Source organism: Zonotrichia albicollis, chromosome 15, assembly GCF_047830755.1.
Source record: "Zonotrichia albicollis isolate bZonAlb1 chromosome 15, bZonAlb1.hap1, whole genome shotgun sequence".
Classification (NCBI taxonomy): Eukaryota; Metazoa; Chordata; class Aves; order Passeriformes; family Passerellidae; genus Zonotrichia; species Zonotrichia albicollis.
In genome coordinates this window covers 9332441-9357205 of record NC_133833.1, presented here as the reverse complement: position 1 = coordinate 9357205, position 24765 = coordinate 9332441, and the positions used below count along the sequence as shown (strand labels likewise).

Sequence of the window (24765 nt, the reverse complement as noted above, 5' to 3'; positions counted from 1 at the left end):
TACCATTAATCAGGTAAATACCCTTGCATTGGCAGAGCACTAGGAGGGGTGCTAAGAAATCGAAGAAATCTCGATGAAGAAATGCTGATCAAGAAACGACCTTTGACCAAGAAACCAGTCTCTTTTATTCCGTTTTTAACGTACCTCTGTTGGTGTACATAGTTCTGTTTCATGTTTATTGCCGATGGGTTTTTTTCTATTAAAAGCCAGTTTGTTACCCGTTCCTCGGCGCTGTGTGCGGCCGGCCCGGGCTCGGTTCCCGCCCCGGTTCGTGTGCCCGGGCTGCACTGCGCCCTCCGCCCGCCGGGGGGCGCTGGAGCGGGGCCCGGCCCGGAAGGGGCGGCGCTGCCGCCGGGCTCTCGCCGTGCGGGCGCGGAATGGCCGCCGCCGTGTAGCGGGAGCGCCGCCGCCATGGGCCGCGAGTCCAGGTGAGGGAGCGGCGCCGCTGGCTCTCCCGCTGGGGATCGCGGCGCGCTCGGGGATGGTGGCGCGGTGAGGCGGCCGTGAGGGGGACACAGGGTGGCGCGGGCTCTCTCGGCCGGCTCTGTCGGGGGCGCTGAGGCCGCCGCGGCTGGGCCCGGGCCTGGAGCCGGCCCTGAGGGCAGGGCCGGGCACTCGGGGCTCCGGCCGGGGCCGAGAGTACCCACGCTGGCTTGGCCCGAATTGCCGGGGCTCACCGGCACCGACCCCGGGCGCCCGGAGCACCTCCGGCCTTCTCGGGCTTGTTCCAAAATGTCGTAATTAGCCACGTAGGGGTTTAGCTTGGTTTAGGTGTTTTTGCTTGTGCCTTTTGTGTTTATGGACCACGTTTATTTTGCTCTCTCCCAGCTGATGTAAAGACCCGATTGGGGTTGTAACCAGCTCGGCAGTAACGTGCTCTTGAGCTGTGTGTGTCTCGGGCCGAAGCTGTGCTCCAGATGATACCGAGCTGCTCACACCTCCCAGGCTTTAAACCACTTCCACGGTTTAAATTTGCTACTGCTCTCGGGCATATGCCTCCGTCTCGTAGTTTAATCAGATTTTTTTTCTAAAGCTGACCCGACAGTCTCCACATCCATTTATACTACACTGTAACCGCTCCCAGGTCCATCTCCACCCAGGGAGACAGATTATTTGGAATTTAACAACCACCTTAGGCTCACATTAGTGATCTAGTGCAGAGCTGGGCACTCCCACAGATCTATCTAAATTAGTTCCCGATGTGCTGGGGCAGCAGTGGGTGGTACAGGGCACCCTTAGAGCCTCCTGGATTGACTGCCAAGCTCTGGCACTCCAGCCAGCAGGACTCAGTTGCTTGTCACAGTGCAGCTTCTCTGCTGAAAATGACAGGGTTCCTCTGTTTGGGCTAAAAATAATGTTAAAAGTGGGTTTAAAGTTTTAAAAGTGAAGAAATGGTAAGAGGGTGAGAGTGAATGGTGGGTGGAGATGGGTGGGGGCTGCATGTGCTGGGGTTGGTGTGAGGAAATGTTCCTCACACTGGGGCTTCTGCAACCTGAAATCGGTTTTTTTGCTTTAATGCACACTGTAGAGGAAAAAAAATTAAAAACAAAAGTAGTTCTCTAAAACAAAAAGGTTAGAAAGAGAGGAAGTATAGAGCAGATCCCATGGCGTTTTTTGATGGAGATAGAAAAGAAATTAAAAGTCTCAATGCTGATGGATGTTCTTTGCAGTCAGTTATCCTGCTGATAGGCAGGATGTGGGTGTGTGCCACTGTACTGACTCCAAGTGTATGTGCTGCCTAAATATACAACATAACATAGACTAGATAGAAATACACTGCTATTTTTAGAGCTGAACTGTTTTATACTACCATGGAAGTGAAACAAGGAGTGAGGGGCTTAAAGTCTTGCCTTCTCTGCTTCTTCCTTCTTCTCAAGCATGACTGCTGGGCTTCTCAGGAGAAAGGGTCTGTGGGTCCTGAGCCACAGGGACAAAGGAATTATTCTGGCATGGTGTCTGAAAATCTGGGATTGCAGGAAGAGGAAATGGTCACAGTCAAGGTTCTTCTGTGACTTCTACACTCAGTTGAAGAGTTTCCTAGAAAATTCCTAGCCCTGCTCTGCCCCACAGTGTGGTTGGGTTAAGAACATTAATGAGGGGAGGAAAGGAGACCCCCATCTCCATCACACTCCTCAAGCCTTGCTGACTTCTGACAGCTTCTGGTGTGTTGTTTGAAATGAAGGAATTTCTGTTGATGTCAGCATGGTAAAGGCATTGACCACAGTGTCACTTCCTCAGGGATTTATGTTTCTTTAATTCCAGTCTGACAGTTTGCCCATTGAGCACAGCTATAGTTCACCTACCTTACACGTGTAAACATTTATTGTATAAAAAGCAACAAAGAGCAGTTTTGTTTGCTTAACGGATTTTGGGATAGCTTCAAAGAGCCTTCAGCTTTTCCTATATATAAAATGGAAGTCAGTGGATTTCTGGAAAGGAAATTGTTCTTGATGCTCTGGTGTTTTTATGATGTGCTTGTAGTAGTACTCTAAAAGAAAATCATGACCAAATAATCCCTCTAATTTCAGCGGCACTAGGAGTGTATATGCATGTTATGTATATTATACATATAGTATGTACACTAATCAGTTTGGCAGGAGGATTGCAGAAGTTTAGACACTTACAAAGCCAGAAATCCAGGTAATTATTTTTGCCTGCTGTCCATGGTGGTGGTGCTCACCCTGTGTGCCCCGCAGGCATTACCGGAAGCGCTCGGCATCCCGGGGCCGCTCCGGGAGCCGCTCCAGGAGCCGCTCCCCGTCGGACAAGAGGAAGCGCGAGGACCGGCGCTCCAGGAGCCGCGAGCGGGACCGCCGGCGGGACAGGTCACGCAGCAGGGACAAGAGGAGGTCTCGCTCACGGGACAGGAAGCGTCAAAGGTACGGCATCAGCTCCAGTAAGAGTACCTGCAAGTGCCTGTCTGCTGGATGTTGGTGTTCTCCCACTCCAGTTAGTTACGTGATGGATTTCACTGTGCTTAAGGCTTTTTGCTTATTAAATGCTTGCTGGTGCTGGAGTTTGTAAGTTCTTAGTGGTCTGTGGGAACCCAGCAAATTCCTCTGGCTGCCCCACAGGGCTTGAGACCCTGCCCAGGGAGCTCAGAGATCTTGGCACAGAGCCCAAGACCTCTGTGCCTTTGATTTAGCCCTTAGAAAAACAATTACCAACCTTTATATGAAGAATTACAAGCCACCAAAGTTTAAATAGAATGACAGTGAATTTATCACAAGGTAAAAAATAGATTTTTTGAAGTTTTTAGAATGAGGGTTCACTGGGTAATATGGAGGAATCTGGGCATATCCATCCTTTCTCCTTCTTCTTGGCCTCCATCTTTTAGATTCATTTAGAGTAGAAGCTCACTGTCTAACATAGATGATGGGTATTGGAAAGTAATTGTAAATATTGTACACATAGTTTTTAGTATAAAAAGATAACACTGCCCTGCGGGAGGCAGAGTGCTTCTGACTGTCTTGCTGAGCAGACCTCAGCAGGTCAGGAGAAATAATTTTAGAGATAAGAAACAATAAACAACCTTAAGACCGAGATGTGAAGAGCTCTGACTCCTTCTTCAAGCACCGGGCTGAGAAAAGAGACTTTCTAACACATCTTGGGGTCACACTGAGCAGCTAGAGACCCTGAGAGTGGTGGGTTCCTTTTACAACCTGTTCCTTGATGACTGGTGGGTTCCTTTTACGACCTGTACCTCAATGGAGGGCTAAAGTTCTGCTCTGAGCATGTCCTAAGTAAAGACAATTTTGTTGCATGTCAGACGTTCGAGGAGCAGAGAAAGGGAGCGGAGCCGAGAGAGGAGACGGTCCCGGAGCCGGGAGAGGAGGCGCTCACGGAGCAGGAGTAGAGGGAGACGCTCCCGATCCTCCAGTCCAAGCAAGAACAGGAAGACAGAAAACAGGTATTCTTGTGTTCTTAGCTTTAGAAATCTGTAAAGGTTTACTGCAGGTCATTGTTTTTTAAATATATCTTGGTACGGTTTTCAGGTATAATTGAAAGCAGCATATAGTCAGGCTCTGCTGTAAAATGAGTGGGAAGTCTGTAAATGATAACAACAGTGTATACAGCACAAGTAGTGATGGCACTCTAGAAATCATGACAAGCTGGAATCACAAAAGGTGTGGGAATAAGTGTATGTTTTGTATCAGAATAGTCCGAAGGAAAAAACTTAATGATATTTAATTAGCTAAAGGGAATTTTATATTTATTGTCATAAGCTAGCACAAATTAGGTTTAGATGCTTTCTTTTCAATTGGACGCAAAGTAAGTACAATAAAACCTGTTATAAATGGTTTTTATATTCAGTGCAAGTCTGCCTGTTATGTTTGCATTACATGAGTAGCTTTTCCCAGGAGAAGAGTCAGGACAATGTGTTTAGGGGGATGCTCACACTTCCATGTCAAGTTGCTAGATCACTTTACCTTTTTCTGGAAATTCCACAAACAGGAAATTTGTTCTCTTTTCTAAATGCTGACTTGAAGGAGGTGTAAAATAAAGTACAGAACAACTGGAGTATCAGTTGAGAGAGCTCTGAAAATGAAGTCTGCAAAGAAATTAGAAAGGCACACAAATTGCTGGATTGGGTTAGAGTCTACATTACTGGGAGTTAGAGGAAGTAATTCCATGACATGGAAAGATGTCTGGGAAGCAGTGTGTTTTGTGAGGTGTTTGAAAACATAACAGGGTGGTTATAGTTCTGTTTCTGTCCATCATAGATGTATCCTCCCCCTGAGAAAAGCTGTAATGTTGTAAGAAACCTTGATCTTACCTTTCAGATCAAGATCTAAAGAAAAGACAGATGGTGTGGACATTTCCAAAGAAAAGAAAAAGGACAAAGATGATAAAGAGGAAGAGAAAGACAAAGATGCTACCACAAATGCTGTGGCCACTGAGGTAGAGGCTTCTAACACTTGTAAATTTAAAAGATAAAGAATTCAAACCAGGAAGTTTGTGGATGTCCACAGCTTCTACAGCTTGCTCACTCAATGGTTACATTTGTTTCAAGAAGCATAAATAAAGCCAATGGCCATTAATTTTCACTTTTTGGTTGGTTTTTGTCATAGAATTTTGATCAGAATAAACTAGAAGAAGAAATGAGAAAACGAAAAGAAAGAGTGGAGAAATGGAGGGAAGAACAACGCAAGAAGGCAATGGAAAACATAGGAGAGCTGAAAAAAGAAATTGAAGAGATGAAACAAGGGAAAAAATGGAGTTTAGAAGATGATGATGGTATTTAAACTCTTTGTATATAACAGAATACTTCTATTCCTAGTAATATTTTTATTACAGTATCTTTGAAGCATCTAATTACTCTTCAGAATGTGAACTGTAAAATAAAAAAGCCTTAATCCGATTATGGTGTCAGATGGCTTAAGATAGATTTTTGATAAACCAACTGGAGAGACTTGTATGGGGAAAAATTATATAGTAATATATAGTTGTAGTTATTTGGATGGACAACATTTTGCCACATGTAAGGACTTTTGTCTTTCCCTGTCTTTCATCCCGAATTTTTTTTGCTCTTATTAGACGATGAAGAGGAAACTGCAGAAGGAGAAAAAGAAGGCAATGAGGTTGAAGATGAGGAATTAGATCCTTTAGATGCTTATATGGAAGAAGTAAAAGAAGAGGTCAAGAAGTTCAATATGAGAAGTGTGAAAGGTGGAGGTGGGAGTGAAAAGGTAAAATCACTTGTTAAATATTTCTTGCTTTTAAAGGACTTTGTGTTTTAATAGGAAAATGGCTTGGGGAAAATGGAGAAAGTGCAAAACAACAAGTTATATGCACGTAATGCATGTTTGTTTTAACTATAATTTCCTGGTGCTTTTATGGAACTGTTTATCAAGCATTATTCTGATAAAATTTCACTAAAGGAAGTAGGAAATAAATTGCTCAGCATAATGTATCCAGAAGTACAAATATTCTGTATGTTTTTTACAGAATGGTCTTTGTTTTGTACAATAGTGCATTCATGTTTTTTTAACATTTTTTATAGAAAACTGGACCAACTGTTACCAAGGTGGTAACTGTGGTGACAACCAAAAAGGCATCTGCTGAGTCAGAAAAGAAGAAAGGGGAACTCATGGAGAATGACCAAGATGCAATGGAGGTAATGGAACTGTTTTGTATTTCTCTTGTGAACAGGTAAAGTGCCTGTTCTTGCTTCCTGTGGCTGTGTGGGGTGTTTGGCCTGAAGGGCTGTGAAGGGTGTGGGGATTTTGCTGCTCAGGAGGCTGTGGAGGGTCAGCCTTGCCTGAGTCACAGACTCAGCACCCTGCAGGCCCTGCAGCTCAGCCACTTCAGGCTGTGCTCTGTGGCTGCAGCTCCAGTGCTAGTGGTGCTCCTTCAAAGCTGAGCTGGGGACATCTGTCAGAGCTGTGACTGCACTGTGACACCACTCTGCTGGCTGGCTGCTTGCTCTTCATTTCCTCTTACTGTTTCTTTGGTGTGGCAGTGATTAGTTCTGAGTGACAGGGCTGGTAGCTGGCATTGGTAAAGCCGTGAAAGTGCCACAGAACATGGTGAGAGTTAAGGTTTGGCAGAAACATGAAATCATTAGGGGAAAGAACAATTGGGACTCCTAAGTTAAGAGCACATCTTCAGTTTCATGTCTAATTCAGTTATAAGTACCTGTTGCTTCTGTGTAGTTGCTCTATAAATGTCAAAAGCCAAACACCTTCATAATTCATTAATCCTAATAGACACAAAAATTGTGATTTCTGCAGTATTCCTCAGAAGAGGAGGAAGTTGACCTTCAGACTGCCCTGACTGGCTATCAGACCAAGCAGAGAAAGCTGCTAGAACCAGTGGATCATGGAAAGATAGAATATGAACCTTTCAGGAAAAACTTCTATGTTGAAGTTCCAGAACTAGCTAAAATGACTCAAGAAGGTAAAGACAAGTACAACCAGAACACCTTCGGTACTGTTGAAGAAAAGAATGGTGGATTTCAGTGTGCTAAGGAACAGCAAATGCTTTGCAATGTAAAAAGCATTTGGAGCAACTTGCTATAGAAAAATGTTAAATCGGGTGCATCTCTATTGTTGATAACTTACTGTAATTATATAGAGGCTTTGATTGGAAAATTAAGCTGAGTCCTTTCAATCTAACTGCTGTGTTTATGTGTAACAAGCAAAAAGCTGTTTTTCTGGTAGTGATAAAAATAGTATTTCATGTTAAGGGACAAAGCAAGAATTTTTTGATCAGGATATTAGAAAAGTATCAAGTTTGACTCTGTTAAAAGATAAACTCTATTTCAGAGGTCAACGTGTACAGGCTGGAGCTGGAGGGAATTACAGTCAAGGGAAAAGGCTGTCCCAAACCAATAAAAACCTGGGTACAATGTGGTATTTCCATGAAGATTCTCACTGCCCTCAAAAAGTAAGCAAGCACTTTATGAACTGTATCCTTGATTTTGCTCGCTGTGTTCTGTCCTGTGTCCTTGAGAAGGACCTTTTACTTTGCTGCATAATGAATGCCACATGTCCATGTAAATGTTACAATTATAGTCATCAGAGTGTTTATCACTCTGTGTGGAATTATTTTTATTAACTATTCTCTGCCATTTGTATCATGTTTTTGCTGCTCATTTTGATCTGTATTTTTTGAAGAGCACTGATATATATATATATATGTAAATATGAATATGTAAAAACTTTTTAGCATAACTTCATGATTCACATCTATCAACTTCATGGTTCACATCTATCAAATTCTATTTTGTTTTTAAAATATTTTTTTCCTTCTTGAAGACATGGCTATGAAAAGCCCACTCCCATTCAAACCCAGGCTATCCCAGCAATTATGAATGGACGGGATTTGATTGGCATTGCTAAAACAGGAAGTGGAAAAACGATTGCATTTCTGTTGCCCATGTTCAGACACATCATGGATCAGAGAGCATTAGAAGAAGGAGAAGGTCCCATAGGTAAAAAGATTGTATTTTCAAAGTTACTATTTAAATAAATATAACATCAAGTATATGCTTTAGATGGGATTTCAGTTCTTTGGTTATAGGGAGAAGTGCTTACTAATGTCCATTGATGAGTGGGGGTTTTGTTTAGTTAAAGATCACCATGCTCTTTCATGTTGTTTTGTGATTACTGTGCTAGCTCATGTTGTTTCAGTAGCGCTCCCATGTCCACATGTATGGGAGACCTTCCTCCCTTGATTCTTACACTTGGACCAGATTTCCTTATAATGTCTCAGTTACCTTTTCCTTGAAGTTGCGTTCTTAAAAATAGGAAGTGAATTGCTGTAAACATTATTACAAAAGATTAATTTCTATTGTGGAAAATACAACATGTCTTATATTCCAATGTATGATTAAAATGTTTTGTTTTTCAGCTGTCATTATGACACCTACACGTGAGTTGGCTTTGCAGATTACCAAGGAGTGCAAGAAATTCTCAAAGACTCTTGGGCTTCGAGTTGTGTGTGTTTATGGAGGAACAGGAATCAGTGAACAGGTATGCAGAACACATGCCTGGCTTGTCAAAGAGTGCTTGGGCTTCATTATTCAGTGTTTCTTTTGTAGCTAAGTTAGTTTTTTCTTTTCCATAATCCAGTACATTTGCAGTCTTCATTATGGATTTTCTCTGTGGGAATGGTAGTAATGCAAAAAGCTTTGCATGTAACTTACCTTTAAACAATAATGATCCTGGAAAGTCTCAGATATGATCCTTAAAAATTCCAGACTGTTTGTCTTTATGTATGTACTGTGCATTAAATTAAAATTGAATTATTAGTGGGATATAATAGTTTGAAAGTTACTAGGAAGCTGTATTCTTCTGAGAGTTCCCTTTAAGATAACAAAAGCCAGAAAATTATAACTTTGCTTTATTTCATTATCAAATATTGCATCTTGAAGTAACTTAGAGATTAATTTCAAGGTTTTCCACACCTCCACCCCACCTATTTATGGGGTGACCATAACAGGAGTGACCATCTGTGGTGGAAGGTGGTGTATCTACTATCACTTGTTCCTGATGTAACACTGATATTTCCTACAGGCTCTTAAGCATATTGAAGTCATCTCCTCATTAAAACTGCTCCAGGTGGTGGTAACTCTGACTGTCAGGGGTTACTCTTTTTGGAAGCAAAGTTCTCCAAAGACTTGAAGGAATTGCTAATGAAAATCTTTATGTAATTCATGTTAGTAGAACAGATATATTACAGTGTAGATGGTTTTCTTTTTTGCAAGATGATATATGTTTAAAAAACTCTGGAAGAAATCACAAAGCAAAAAGTGATAGTTTTTTACTGTGTTTTGAAATCAGATAGCTGAACTCAAAAGAGGTGCTGAAATTATTGTTTGCACACCTGGACGTATGATTGACATGTTAGCAGCTAACAATGGTGAGTAGAAAACCTTTTCCTTTGGAGATTTCTTTTACATTTGTTGTGTAATTCTAACAGATTCAAAAGATCATGTATTTTGATAAATGGTCTTATGGAATTTTCTTATATCTCTTCAGGCTGCACTATATAGCTATTGAGAATATATAACACTAATAATAGGTTTAAGCATATATTGATTTGCCATTTTTGGGGAGGACAGGAAATACTACATTCTTGAAGAGTTTTTGAGAATGTTTATCATTGCTAAACTTGAAATGTGCTGGTCCAAATTTTTTAAGTTGGAGTCATTTAGATAAAGGTTATGTAAGAGTTGCTTATTTTGTCTGCCCGTTGATCCATGCTAGAGTAGCTCAGCAGTTCCCTGCTTTACAAGAGCATCTGACTCTGCCTTTATCTGTTGGCTTTAAAAACAGACAAAGAAGCCCTCCCTAAATACCTGCTCAGAAGTAAAAGAACTGACCTTATATCAGATATTCAGATTGATTAAACTGAGCCACTGCAGCTTTAAGAGGTTTTGTCCTAGTGTAACCATTGCATGCTTATTAGATAAAGTTTTATTATTAAATTATTCCACATCAAAACCTCTACTAAACTGTTGACATTATTTAACTTCTGTGAAAAAAGTACCTTCAAGACATATAGAACTGGGCTTCCAAGACTTATATCGTCAAAGGTAGGTACATTAATGCTGTTCCCAAGTAATTTTACAAAGTTATTATTTGGGGATGAAAGTGTTAAGGTGTTAAATAGATATGTAGATGTCAGGAATACTTGCTTTGTTCCTTAATGTTGAATTCCATATCTTAAAAAATGCAGCGCTTAATGTCTTAAATAATTTGAGGATTCAGCTCAATTTGCTGAAGCTGAGAGGACCAAATTCTTCTGTAGTTTGATAGGCACAAGTCTGAGTGATAATTGTAGAAAATGTAACAAATCTTTCCCAGTCAGAGAGCATTTGGCAGTGTCACTCCACAGCTGTGTGGAACTGAATGTGTTTATATTGTTTCAGAGTATGATTTTAAATCCTTGAGTTAAATCCTTCTCATGAAGGGGAATCTCTTCACTGTTTGGGAAGGGTGCTAGTTATCCTGTCCATGATCATTTCAAAGTGTTCACAGAAACACAACTTGCTTATTTTATTTCAACCTGTCCCAGAGTTTGGGGTGGTTCTTGATTTTTAAATTCAGTAGTGTTACTGGGTAGGTTTGAATCTTTATATAATAGTTATTTTTAAAAGATTGCTTACTCTGTTTTATGCCTATTATTAGCAGTGATCTAGAACTAGTATGGTTATCCTCATGTAGTTATTCTGAATTCCAAGGAAGCATTACAGATTGTGTATAAAGGAATTTTCTGAGGCTGCAGCAGTTAGCACTGGGCTTTGCCTTCCACACATGCGCTGTAATCTCTAATATGTTCTTTTCTAGGTGCCGCTGTCAGATACTGGCTGATGTGGCTCCTTGCTTCAGCTCAGTCTTAGTTTTATGATGTGTTTTGGCGAGGGCAGTTTTCTGAATTTTACAGGTTCTTCTGGCCCTATGATGGTATGCAAGAGACGAGTTTGACAAACTAAAAGGGCCTTGTGCATACTTACACATTTCCCAGAATGTATGTGTGATTAAAGTGTGAACATTAAAATTCACATTCAGTGAATTTTTTAAAAAATTAATTAATGTCTTTGTTAGAAGATAGTGAGACTATATAACATTTAAAAAAAATATTCCTAAGGGCAACTAGATTTCCATTTGATTTTGTTTCCCATGTGTTTTTTCCTCTCCTTTCACAGGTCGGGTGACAAACCTCCGCAGAGTCACGTACGTTGTGCTTGATGAAGCTGACAGAATGTTTGACATGGGGTTTGAGCCTCAGGTAATTCAAGACATGGAGGGTGGTGCCAAAAGAGACTCTTTGTCACATCAAGGGTTTTACAATGCTACATCTGCCAGTGGATGTTCAAAAGGATGTGCTGCATATGGACAGCAGTTTAAGCTGACTCTAATATTTCTATTACTCTCCTATCTGTTATCACATTATTATAACATCATTATCCTCACATCTAGTAGAAGATATCCCTGCCCATGGCAAGGGCTTGGAACTGGAAGATCTTTAGAGTCCCTTCCAACCCAAACCATTCTATGATTCTCTGTTTTGCTTTCAATAAATTCTTATATAGCTTAGATATTTCTCTAATACACAGAGTGTTTTACACACTCATTCTGAGTACTCGTGGTATCCCTGTGTAGTTCCTTGATACAGGTGTTGTGTTAGTAGTTTTAGTCTGTTAATAAAATCTTTGATGTCTCTTGGCAAGAGATAAGAACAAAACGTTGGAAATGCTGCTGACTTGCTGAGAGCTTTGGACATCCAGGGCTCTTCCAGTTGACGTGGGCTGTACTCTTCTCCAAAATCAGGAAAATTCCCTGTATTTGTGTCTTGAGCTGTAGGGTTTCTGCTGCATTTCCTAGGATTTTTGCTGAGCTGCTGCCAGATTCCATATTGCCATGTAACTTCCTTCTGAATCCAGCAAGTCTTGCCGTCTTCCAATGCCAGCAGCTTGGTTGCCTAGAGGAAATCTGTAAAGAATGTTTTGTGGTATTGGCAGATAGCACCTGGCTTTAGAGATGACAGCTTTGTATGGGTGTGAAATGGAGTTGCAGCAGTTGATGTTAACAGGGACCGTTCTCTCACCACAGGTCATGCGCATTGTAGACAACGTCAGGCCTGACCGTCAGACTGTCATGTTCTCTGCTACTTTCCCCAGAGCTATGGAGGCCCTGGCTCGCAGGATCCTCAGCAAACCCATAGAGGTGCAGGTTGGAGGCAGGAGTGTTGTCTGCTCTGATGTGGAGCAGCACGTGGTGAGTATGATACATCTGCCTCGCTTATCTTCTTTGCCTGCAGAGGATTGTTCCCAGCAGTGTTGAATATAAACCAATATACCACAGAGCTTTTCTTTTTAGAAGTCTAGTGGCCTTATTAAAAATGAACTTAGAATAAATCAACACCTTAATATACAAATGCAGTGTGATTTTTAAAGTTGGTTTGTAGCACTAAGCTGAACAGCTGTTTTACCACTAACTGTGGGAACAGCCTGAAAAACTCATCTCCTGTTCATGATTTTTACTTTTCTGCACTCTGGATTTGTTTAATAACTCAAGATACAAATTATACTCTTTTGTATGTCATTTTCCAGATTGTCATAGAAGAGGAGAACAAATTTCTGAAGTTACTGGAGCTACTGGGACATTATCAGGAGAAAGGATCTGTTATCATATTTGTAGATAAGCAAGAACACGCTGATGGGTTGTTGAAAGATTTAATGAGGGCCTCTTATCCTTGCTTGTCTCTCCATGGAGGTAATCTGCAAATTTAAGAACTTATATTAACAACTCCCAACTAGGATCTTGGTATACAGTAGTTAAAAATCACTTAGTTCTTGTATAGTACCAATTCTATTACTTCCTCATAAGCAGGTTATGCTTTGTAATTGGGGAGGATAATTGTCTCTTAATTTGAAATAGATATGATAGTTTTGTGTAATTACTCTTCGTTGTTCTCTGGGAGATGTCATCAGATGCCACATCTTGTGTCTGTGCCAGAGGACTGTTAGAGTTAACACCTCCCAGGGAATATTGCTGACTACTCATTATTGCAGAGTAGTGAGTGCCATGGGGAGTATCACATGATATTTTTATTTGAGATTCCACAGTAACAGCAGTTGTTGCTTTACTTTTCTTCTATCAAGTAGTAATAGAATGGAAGTAGCAAGAGGAGAAAAATCTCTTTACAATACTGTCCATCCCAGTGTATCTTAAAACTTAGAGTCTTTTTTGGAGTGTGTTATGTAAAATCAATAAGTACAAAATCATTGTTCAGCAGGAATGCAGCAATGGAAGAGGGAAAAATACTCTTGTTCTTCTGAGATTTCTGTTTTCTTTAGAGAACAGACAAAGCCTCCAGATGAGGTCTCAGCTGAAGTACAAGAGAGAAAATGATACTAAAAAACATTTTTAGGGTCTTGGTATGGGGAAAACATCTTATGGTAGTTGAAAAATTAGAAGTTATTCTAAATAATAGAGATTATTTTGGCTAATATATTTTGCCTTCAAAAGTGTGGAAGTGTTGAAGTTTTATTTGCTTGTGGTTTTGGTTTGAAGTTTGAGGGTATTTTGACCTTTGTACAAATTCTCATGGCTTAAAGCAGAGCTTTATAATGAACTGATTTGTCTTGCAGGTATTGATCAGTATGACAGAGACAGCATCATTAATGACTTCAAGAATGGAACCTGCAAACTTCTGGTGGCCACATCTGTGGCAGCCAGGGGCTTGGATGTGAAGCAGCTGATGCTGGTGGTCAATTACAGCTGTCCCAACCACTATGAGGACTATGTGCACCGAGCCGGCCGCACCGGGCGAGCTGGCAATAAAGTATGTACAGCCATGTACTCACACACTCAGTGCTGGCATTTCCCCTTCTTTACTCTTTGATGACGCTGTTCCAAGGGATAGCTACAGAGGGAGCAGTGTGTGTTGTTGGTGGGAAGAGTGTTTTTTGTATGTTCTGAACTTCAGCAATTTGAAATTTGGAAGATGCGTGTTCTTCTGATGTCTGAGTGTTCTTTGGTTGTTTTGCACTGTTGGAAATGTGCCCTAATAAATTGAAAAGATTTTAATCTTTCTTAACTTTGAACCATGACAACACTGGTTGGAAGGAGAGATTTCAGTGTTTACTGTCTTTGGATGATTACTTCTGTATCAGCTTCCTGGGAAATCACATTATTCATTCTACACTTCCACTAAAAAGGAGTTATTGCATGGCTGTCATGGTTACTTTCATTGACTAGAAATCAGCATCTGTGCAAGGGTGCTTCAATAAATTTAGAGATAATATCTTTAGAGCTTTTTCCTAATTGTCTCTTAAATGAATTTTAACCAGGGGTATGCATATACATTCATTACTGAGGATCAGGCACGTTATGCTGGTGATATCATTAAGGCTTTGGAATTGTCTGGGAATCCAATTCCTCCTGATTTGGAGAAGCTCTGGGCTGACTTCAAAGAGCAACAGAAGGCTGTAAGTAATTCTTTCTTCTGTAGGTGGCTTGGTCCAGGTTTAATGCCTGTGCATGCATGGGTGACCTCTCTGGGAACACGAGTGTGCTTGGCTGAGTGTGTCAGTGACCTCAAGATTGGGATCTTGAATGTCATTAAAGAACTGTTCCTGAGAATTTAAATATTGTCACTGGGTATGTAATAAATACCTATGGCATGAGAGGCACTTTGGCTTTTAACAAAATTCACATACAAGATAATGAAGCCCTTTCACAGAATTTCTATGATTATTTCTAGAGCTCTCACCATCAGAGGATCTCACTCATGCTGAGAAGAGTGACTTTGGAGTTTTTCTGCTATTAAAAAATGGAGGGTTTTTTATACTGCATTTGAAAAGCATTTAAAGTGTATACTTACAGAAAACCCCAATAGGATACTGTCTCTGCTGAATTAACAGAGTTTTTTTTAATTACATTTCATTGTTAAATGCAGGTTTTAAATTTGAAGCACTTTACGAATGTGCTAGGATTTACTTTTTAAAGAATATCAAAATTATTTGTATAATTGTAAAGTTATTTTATGACTGTGAGAACTAGGATTTGAAACTCCTAAGTATGATAATACATGTTTTTGTTTTCAGGAGGGAAAGTTGATTAAAAAAAGCAGTGGATTCTCTGGCAAAGGTTTTAAATTCGATGAAACAGAACAGGCTTTGGCTAATGAAAGAAAGAAGCTACAAAAAGCAGCTCTTGGCTTGCAGGATTCTGATGATGAAGATACAGCTGTTGATGTAAGCACTTGGGAATAGGATTTAAGTTACTTAGGATTTTCGCAATACATTTGATTTTCTAACCCAGTAGGTTGCATAATACATTTCAGAGTGCATGGATTTCTGTTACTCTGTGACCTTTGTTACTGACTGCATGTTTTCTTCAAATATAGAGATACAGCTATAAAGATCAAAATCTAGGAAGATTTTCAATGTCTCTTTTTGACTTATTGGTATTTTACACTTAATGTGTGTAAATGTCACATAAATTATTTGGGATATTATTCTTGCATAAATGAAATAGAACGATGGTCCTCAGTTGCAAACATATTTTTATTTGAAGTATTTTAAAGACATTCATGTTAGCATTTTCTATTTTAAATCTTATTAAATTCCTTTCTTAATATTGGATAGATTCCTTTTTGTGACCTTGCAGGTAAACACTGTGTTCAGACTTTTTCCTGATTAGATCATCCTTTTGTTGAGCTGTAGTTTTGGGCAGGCTTTTACCATTTATACAAGATTATTTCTTTAAGAACATGTAAACTAAATGTCCCTTAGTGTTTCTTTATCATGACAAGATTATTTAGTGGAAATGCAGTGATGAAATAATTGTTCTTTTCTTTAGATTGATGAACAAATTGAAAGCATGTTCAATTCCAAGAAAAGAGTAAAAGACATGGCAGCACCAGGAACATCAAATGCTCCTACACCATCAGCTGGCAATGCAGAAAAATTGGAAATTGCTAAAAGATTGGCTTTGAGAATCAATGCCCAGAAGAATCTTGGAGCAGAGGCACAAGTCATGGTTCCCTTCCACTTTAAGGTCAGGCTCTTTACAGACCAGTTTTACTCTTTTTTAATAAAGGTTGTTCAGTTCTTTGTTCTGTGGTTGCCATTTTATTTAGTATTTCTGCACACTAGTATATACTGCATGGTTTATCTCATTTAGGCTGGGCTAACTCACTTGTATAGGATTTGTAAGTGAGCTGATTTGTTTATAAGACTTATTACAGAACCATAAATGCTTTGTCTGCCCTGACAAAGAGTTAATTCATTACTGATAACATTACACAATTAGTTGTGTCAGCTTTGGCAGAGTTGCAGAACATCTTTCTCTGCTGAAGCATGGAATGTATGTGTGATGTAAAATGTGTTTAGATTGAGCTTAATTGTTTTGGAATATCCAAAGGTATTTTAAGCTGAAAATACAAAAAACCACTAAGGTCTTTTCTTTGCAGATGTGAAGGGAGGAAGGAAAAGCAGAAGTCTGGAGAATGTATTTGTTAGCTAGACAATTACATTACATAGAGAGCTTTAATGAAACCATTATTGGTTTATATAGGACTTTTTTGGCTACCTTGTTCTCAGTATGGACCTGTGCTTTTACAGGATGTGATGCAGCAGGCTACAAATGCTATCCTGAGAGGAGGCACAATTCAAGCTCCTACTGTGTCTGCCAAGACCATTGCAGAGCAGCTGGCTGAAAAAATCAATGCCAAGCTCAATTATGTACCCATAGAGAAGCAGGAGGAAGAGAAACAGGATGGAGGACAGAATGAATCCTTCAAGAGATATGAAGAAGAATTAGAGATCAATGACTTCCCACAGGCAAGTAACCATTTTGCTACAATCAAGTATGAACGACCATCATTTAACAAAACCTCTCTTCAAACTTACACCAGTAAAATACTGTGTCTCTGTTTCTGATCATACCTAATTGAAATTGCTACATTAGCTGTGATTACTTCTCAGGTTATATAAATGCAATGCCTTGGACTTATTCCAGAGAGTATCAGAAAAACAAGTATTCCTTATCAGATAAAAATCTCTTCACCCTCTACCTACTTCTCTGACACTGTCTGGTGTTTTTTGCAAAGGCTTTACTGCCATGACTGATACAACTCTTTGCCCTTTTTTTAGTACCTATTTCTGCCATTCAGGATATTGGTGCTCAGATCTAACTCATCTATTATTTTGAGGATTTACATTTCACAGTATCAAGTACAAATTCCCTGTATTTATCTTTGAGGTTATGCCCATGCTGGCAGAACTAATGGATTGCCATTTTGTGTGCTGCCTTTCTCCTTGTTCATCCCCTCCTGTCCTTCACCTTGCAGACTGCCAGATGGAAAGTTACCTCCAAAGAAGCACTGCAGAGAATCAGTGAATATTCTGAAGCTGCCATTACAATCAGGGGAACTTATTTCCCTCCAGGCAAAGAACCCAAGGAAGGAGAACGAAAGATTTATTTGGCTATTGAAAGTATGTATTCTTTTTATAAATGTTTCTGTTAAAGCTGTGAGTCTAGTTTTGTAATTAGACATGGAATTTCTGTAGTCACTGTTTGGACACTTGAGTTACAGACTCACTGCAGTTACTTTGCAAGGTACTGAAAAACACTTGTTTGTCTTTATACACTTATTAAATGATCCATGGGGGTCACAGAGAGGCTTCTCCTCACCTGCCACAGAACAACAGCTAATGTATGAAATCAGTTTGGAGGAGAGGAAAAGAACAGAGGAAGAACAATTAGCACAAAGAGGTCTGTGCCAGTGTGAAATAAGGAAGAAAACAGAATTCTGTTTAGGCTGTTAAAGGTATAAGAAATTGCATCAACTACTACAACAAAAACTTGGCAAACGTCATGATGGTTGAGTTTTTCAAAGAAACCTCAAATCCTACATATTTCTGAACAGTATCATTTATGACTGGACTATCTTCTTAAAAGAGAACACAGTCAAGCTTTGGAATTCTGTGTAATAAAGTGTTCTTCACCAAATAGCTGAGGATATTCAGCAGATTTTACTGTGCTTCTGAAAGTAGAGAGCAGTTTTTATACTGCAGGCTTCATATACAGAAAGTGTTTAAGATTATAATACATATTTTTATCTTCAGGTGCCAATGAACTTGCTGTACAGAAAGCAAAGGCAGAAATCACACGACTTATAAAAGAGGAGCTCATCAGATTGGTGAGTGCAATATCCAGAAAGCAAAGTGCCTTAATGTATGATTTATGAGATTGACTTCTGCAAATGTTGATGATCTGGCATAAGGTTTTATTAATATCAGGGACTGGGACCTATAGATCTCAAAAACACTGAACAGCTTAAAAATCCATGGCACTGGTTAATCAGCCAGAACACGGCTGCTATCAGCCAGCAGATGGAGATAACACATTGACAGAGCTTTTTGAAGGAAGACCCCCTCAGAGTGGAGTCCAAATAAATTTCCTAATTTCAACACCATCAGGCAGGGGAGAGGATTGTTCCCCTCATTTTGATATTTTATAAGTGTTGAGAGATCTGGTTTGCTGTAGCTTTACAACATAGCCAGCTAAAAACCTAGTGGGGTTTTACTGCAATTCATTTATCCATCTTCACTTTTAACTGTGGTTATCCTCTTCTGTATTTGCAGCAAAATTCTTACCAACCAACCAACAAAGGAAGATACAAGGTTCTATGAGCATTGGGAGTTATTTGTCTGCTAGCAGCTGGTGCGTGAAACTTTGTGGCTTCTGTTGTTTTTGCTGTTTACACTGCTTATTGTAAATTAAGAAAATTTTTTATTTCATCTTGCGGACATTTTTTTAACAGAAAATTGATACTTGCTGAAGCATCTTAATTCTCTCCACTAAAGTTATCAGTCTTAAAGCCAGACCAGTTTTGGTGGAACATGATTTAATTTGAAAGTGCAGTTTATACACTTTTCATCATAAAGAATATGAAATAAACTGACTTTTTTTGACAGACAGTAGTATACTGTTAAGTAAAATGAAAGTGTTGGGATTTGTGTTGGAAATTGTTAGAATGTACCTGCTTCATATTGTTGAAATGGTTCACACATCAGTTTCTACTGGAAAAATTCTAAAACACCAAAATAAAGGCAGGATTTTTCTCCTGATCCATCCATAGCATCTCTCTGGCTGGTTTCACACCCATTCATTCCCTGTACAAATGTCCCTTAAGGTCAGAGAGTTTTGCATTGATCAGAGTAGAGAATTTTATCCTTCTCATGTCCCTGTTTTTCTTTATCACCCAGGTAATAGATAACTCTTTGGGGTTGTTGTAAAGTGAAATGTTTTGTAGTATGATAATAGTTCTGTTTTTTTCTAAACATCAGAATTTTAGGATTTGATTTTTTCCCCCTCATTTGGTGACATAAGAATGAACCCCGTTTTAGTTTAAAAAGGAATTCGCAGAAAAAGAAAAGAGAAACCTCTTTTGTAATGAAATAAAACTTTGTCACTCTTTTATATTGTTCTTATATATACATTTAATGTGATTATTCCCCCAGGATTGTCATCTTTATTACTGTTAGGACATGACTTTAAGTAAAAATGTATAATGATATTTATGAATGAATTCCACAAATACTATCATTGCAGTAATAAGCTACTGGGACAGGCAAGACCAATGTTTTTGAGCTCTCATCCCCATAACCAGTAGGATTCATGAGGGACTCTCCTCCTAAGCAATTAACTTCTGTCTGCTTGTCTGGAGCCAAAGCAGTAGCAATTTCAATTGTTTCATCCTAGCAGCTGCAAGATTTTCAAGATGATAATTTTCAAAAGGACTTTCGTAGAAAGCTTTTCTTACCTGACACACTGAGAAGAAATGTGTCATTTTAAACCAGCTGTGTATATACTGCTTTAACCCTGCTGAAGACAAATCATACAATCTGCATCATGGCTGTATAAATTCACAATTTTCTTTCCAAACTTCAGGTAATTTAAGTGACTCTTGGTGTTTGCATACAACTGTGTGTTACCCTATCAGTGTACTTTATTTGCAGTACTGGGAAGAAGTAAAGAAATGATTATACCAGCTTAACAGTCTACTTTTAGGATCAGAGCACTCCTAATGTAGTACTTGCCAGTATTAATACATGGAGTAGAGCAGAGAGAACAGCACACACAGTAACACTTCTCAAAACTTAAAACAGAAATCCCAAACTAAAGTTCTGTGATTACATTTAAATACATGTTTTCCTTCCCTTAAGGACTGGGCTTTGATGTCTTTCCTAGAAATTCTTTGTTGAATTGTCTAACTTTTGGGCAGTGTTCCTTCCCAGAAATGACACATTTTGTGTATTTAATGAAGAGCACTGTGGAGTTTGGACAGCCTGACATGTGTTTAAAAGTCTTGGTTCAAAATGTTCATACATTGATATCTCCTAAAAAAGGCATGATGGAGACACTTTTATTGGGTTTCAGAGATACAAAAATGTATAATCTTTAACTTCCTGGGGGTTTTAAATGCAATGTCAATATTCTTATGTTTTTTTAATTCCAGCAAAAATAAAAGCAATTTCAATGTATATTTTTCAGAAACTGTCTTTCTGAATAGCTCCTCTGTTTTCTGCACTTGCACTGCTTCTGTGGTTTTTTCTATGACAGTTAACCTCATGCTGTTTGGAGAAGAGTGATGTGAACAGCAGCTTGTATTTTTGTTTTTGTGCTGGAAATGCAATGCCACACAGCCCAGACTCAATTAAGCAAGTCACAGTGAAGGTGTTTGGATACGTGAAAACAGGAGCAAAATGCATAAAAGCTGGGGGAAAAGAAATTCTCAAATTTACAAATACACAGGAAAATAAACAATGGAAATAGGATGAGAATAAAAGTTTGGAAAAGATAGAATTCAATAATGAAAAGCTCTGTGTAGTTCTTGACAAGGGTCTCCATGGATCTAGACAAGATCTTTATAAACATCATGATTTGCTGCTTTCCAGGGAATCTGCCCTGGTCAGATTCAGTTGCCAGTTGTGGGAAGAGCACAGGGCTGTGAGTTTTTGGTTTTTCCTTTTAAATACACATAAGCAGAGCTTGCTCTGTTTCCTGCCCAGGTGATAATGCTACCAGCTTTCAAGGTTGCCTTTATGCTCTCAGTGAGTGAGCAGTGATGTTTTGGGTGGGTAAGTCATAAAAGTATTGATCATGAATCACCTTTTTCTTGCATGTCACATAATGTGGTGGTGTCACAGCAGGGAGGGGAGGCAGGGTCAGACCCCTGTTCCCAGCCCAGCTCCATCATTCTCCATGCAAGTGACCCACCAGAGATTCAAACAGCAATAACCCCCCACCATCCCTGTGAAGGATTAATGCCCAAGTCATGAAAACAGGAGAGACTAAATCCAGTATTTTGTGTGGGGGGAAAAAAATTCACAGCATGATAAAAAAAATTGTGCTATCACAGTTCAGAATGTTATACTCCCTGAACTGTATGGTTCATGCTGCCACCTTTTGTTTAAAACAGGCAGCTCAAGGCCTATTTTACATGCTGACTTAATGCTAAAAACATAAACCTGGACAGTGAGTGTTGATCACAGCCAGCATGTTCTGTAGCTGTTCCCTGTGCTGGCTGCTTGAGATTTTACTTGTACAATTAAAGCACTGCAATTTAGTTAATGTGCATTTGGCTGCTAATTAAATAAAATAGTCAGAGGCTAAAAGTACCATCTGTGGGGGCTTTTCATACTCAAGTCTTCCAAGTGGAAGCAAAAAAAAATTTTGTTAAGCGAAGTTTTCCTGAAATTCTGCAATTGTGGCAGCCAAATATAAAACAAACAGCAGGGGCTGGATTTGGGATCTTCCTAAAATAAAAAGAATGCTGGAATTTCAGGGAGTGAGAGAACACTTTGGTGTTTCAGTCCTTCAGGCATGTTTACAGTTGTAGGAAATGGTCATGGCTTCAGCCAAAGCAGTGGCAGGGTTACAGCCAGGTACCTGTGGCTGTGAGGATGGAGCCTGTGGAGCTGGCCTGGGTTAGTTTTGAACTTTGTGCCATGGTGCTGATGCTGTTGATGGTGTGCTGCTGAACAGCTCATTCCAAGGGGTTCCTCATTTCCAGTTTGCTGATGTGGTGCTCAGGGGGAGCAGCAGTGGCAGGGGGGCACTGAGGGTCCTCCCTGAGCGTTAGCACTGGGCCCTGAGTGTGCCGTGGCCTCCTCACGTGATGCTCCAGGAATGCACTTTCCTTTGATTATTTTCCTTGACCCAGATCTCTTCCAAATATGGTCTCAGCTTAAACAAGTTTGTGTTCTTAGAGCCTGGGCGTTTGCAGAATAAATTCTGGCTTCCAGCTAACCGTGGCTGTATGGGGTAGTGGAGGCAGATAGCAACCTAAAAGTGCAAAAATAAAAGGGGCACAGCTGGAGTCAAACTTGTCCCAAAATGTACATTTTGTACAATGTTTATACAATGCTAGGAAGGAAGATTTGTTTTCATAATTTTAGCTACAGTGGAAACAATTGTTTTTAAATAAATGACCATTAGTCTGAGTGATTGCCACCCAAACATTGGTTCTCTGAAACTTTTCATCTGAAACAGATTTAAATATTTTTCTTTACTGAGAGATACAAGATTGTTAAGCTGACCAGCATAAGCAGAGGTAAATTAATTAACATCTCAGATCTAAGTTGTTCTAGTGAGCTAAGAAATTATTAATAACCTACTGCAGAGTGAGCATATGATTAAGTTATTTTGTACTTTGGCCATTCTAAGTATGAAGTTCATCATCACAAACATTTCTCAAAATAATAAATACCCCATGGCAACTCCTCTGAAATGAATGGCCAAGCAAGGAAAATGTTACACTCAGATTAAGGATTTTCATTAAAACCTACATTTCCTCTGCCTGTGCATGTTAGCTAAGAAGTGAATTTGTAGAGATGACCAGCTCTGATAATTCAGTTAGATAGACAGGAGGCCATGGCAGTTCCCACACTGATTTCTCCCTGTTTGCTCAGCATGCTCTGGAGCCCAGGACTGAGGAGAAGCTCCTGTACTGGCAGAAGAAGGAACTTGTGCTTTGAGGCCCTTCCTCTCCTTGAAAATGTGCATCCTTCGGCGAAATCTCCACTGAGAGAGGAGGAGAATGGCATTTTGTGGTTTGGATGTGGGAAGGCTCAACATTTCATTGCATCACTTATCTTACAGATAATTAATGCAGTCATTTGGTACTGCTAATGAGTCAGTCCTTTAGAGGAAGAAAAGGAGGAAGCAGATCCACAACCAGAGTGCTTCAGGCCCTGGGAGCTGTGACAAAAGAAGACAGTGGCAGAGCAGTTTATCAGTTTGGTCCATGTTGTTATCAGCACAGTTTCACGCGGGGGGACCAGGCCCTGTTGCTGCCAAATGACAATTTGAGCTGGCTCAGCTGGTGTGGGTTTGCCTGGAGTTTGGAGCAGGGCAGTGACACCAGCCTGGCCAGCACAGAGCCATGGCCAGTCCCAGATCAGACAATTGGGTCTTGCTCTGCTCTGCCAGGAACAGCCTCGACAACAGCTGGGTTCCAGCTTCACAGCTCGGGATGGAGCCTTTCACTGCCTCACACTGCACTGCCACTCCTCTAGGGCCTGATGGCTCCTGTTCTGTTGAGACCAAAATTTCTGCAGAAACCAGGAGGATAAGCCCAGCCTGACTTCATCACCTTCCAGATTAAAATACTGCAAATAACGGGACACTGAAAGGTATCAAACGGAACCATTTTTCATTGGCATTTCCAACAGGCGTTTGAACAGCAGAAAGATGAGCTTTGTAAATAAACTGAATCATTTGCTAAATTAAGCTAAATAAATGCTGCTTTTCCCTGCTGCTTTCTTATATTGCAAGTGAGGATTCCTGCATGCATTAAGAAGAAATGGCAAGAATACGAATCATCATCTTGGCAGGATGTTTCACAGCAATTTTCGGCCTGAAGAGCTCCAAGTATTGTAGAAATGGAATATCTTAGTGTTGGAGTACAGCAGTCTGCTCCTCAAACAACAGCAGGAGAGGAAAATATTTTTAAAAGCAGAATTAACCATTTGTGAAAGCTACAAGTTTGTTTTCTGGTCTTTTTTGATTTTATTATCTAAAACCTCATCTGAATAATACACAACATTTTTCAGGCTCTTTTGTGTGTCAGTAATTTAAGGACCAATGTAGTCATTCAGACCCTGGACCAAGGGTGCTCATGAAGGGCAGGAATCTGTTATAGTCATTAACAAATCTGCATTAAAAAATACGTTGGTCACAGCCCTCCACCAAGTGGGCAAAAGGTTGGATGCTGAAATGTGCTGGGCACTTAAAATGTTTCTGTGTGATCTTTTTGTAAACATTTGAAGTTGCAATTCCTGCAGCTGCTGTTCCTGCTTGCAGGTATGAAATTGTGTTTATAAGGAAGTGCCACTGCAAGACTGAACTCTTCAGAACACGGATGGATGAAACAAAGCAAAGTATTTAATAACCAGCAGTCCCAGAGATGGCCCATGCCCGGACCCAGCCCTGTGTGAGCTACGCTGGGAACAGCAGCTGTTCCACTGCAGAGTCAGCAGGGAGCCAGAACTCATGGCATACATCCATGTCATACATCCTTCTAACAATTGGACTATTCCTTAATGGACTGCAGCGTTTGGTGGAGTGGAGGTGATGGAGTCACCGCCCCTGGAGGTGTCTGAGGAAAGGCCGGAGGTGGCACTCGGTGCCATGGTGTGTGTGACGGTGGTGCTGGTCATGGGCTGGGCCCGCTGACCCCAGAGTGCATTCCAACCCAAGTGAGCCTGTGTGTGTGCTTTTGACACAGAAGATACCA

At 40.1% G+C, this 24765-nt stretch overlaps 1 protein-coding gene across 1 annotated transcript; it reads left to right on the top strand.

Annotated features, from left to right (window-relative positions):
- The first annotated feature begins 290 nt into the window (after positions 1-290).
- On the top strand, positions 291-20509 carry DDX46 (DEAD-box helicase 46). The gene is made up of 23 exons (XM_074552490.1): positions 291-428; positions 2697-2879; positions 3770-3910; positions 4785-4902; positions 5073-5238; positions 5539-5690; positions 6005-6118; positions 6735-6900; positions 7269-7389; positions 7761-7936; positions 8356-8477; positions 9288-9366; positions 11156-11238; positions 12063-12227; positions 12563-12725; positions 13604-13797; positions 14306-14443; positions 15062-15211; positions 15819-16016; positions 16583-16801; positions 17311-17455; positions 18089-18162; positions 18608-20509. Exons 1-23 carry the CDS (start codon positions 412-414, stop codon positions 18653-18655), a joined length of 3132 nt encoding a protein of 1043 aa, XP_074408591.1. The 5' UTR covers positions 291-411; the 3' UTR covers positions 18656-20509.
- The last annotated feature ends 4256 nt before the right edge of the window (positions 20510-24765 follow it).

Coding starts and splice junctions, on each gene's coding strand:
- DDX46 (XM_074552490.1), top strand. Junction 5,691..6,004: donor GTGGAGGTGGGAGTGAAAAG/GTAAAATCACTT, acceptor CATTTTTTATAG/AAAACTGGACCAACTGTTAC. Junction 14,444..15,061: donor TCAAAGAGCAACAGAAGGCT/GTAAGTAATTCT, acceptor TTTTGTTTTCAG/GAGGGAAAGTTGATTAAAAA.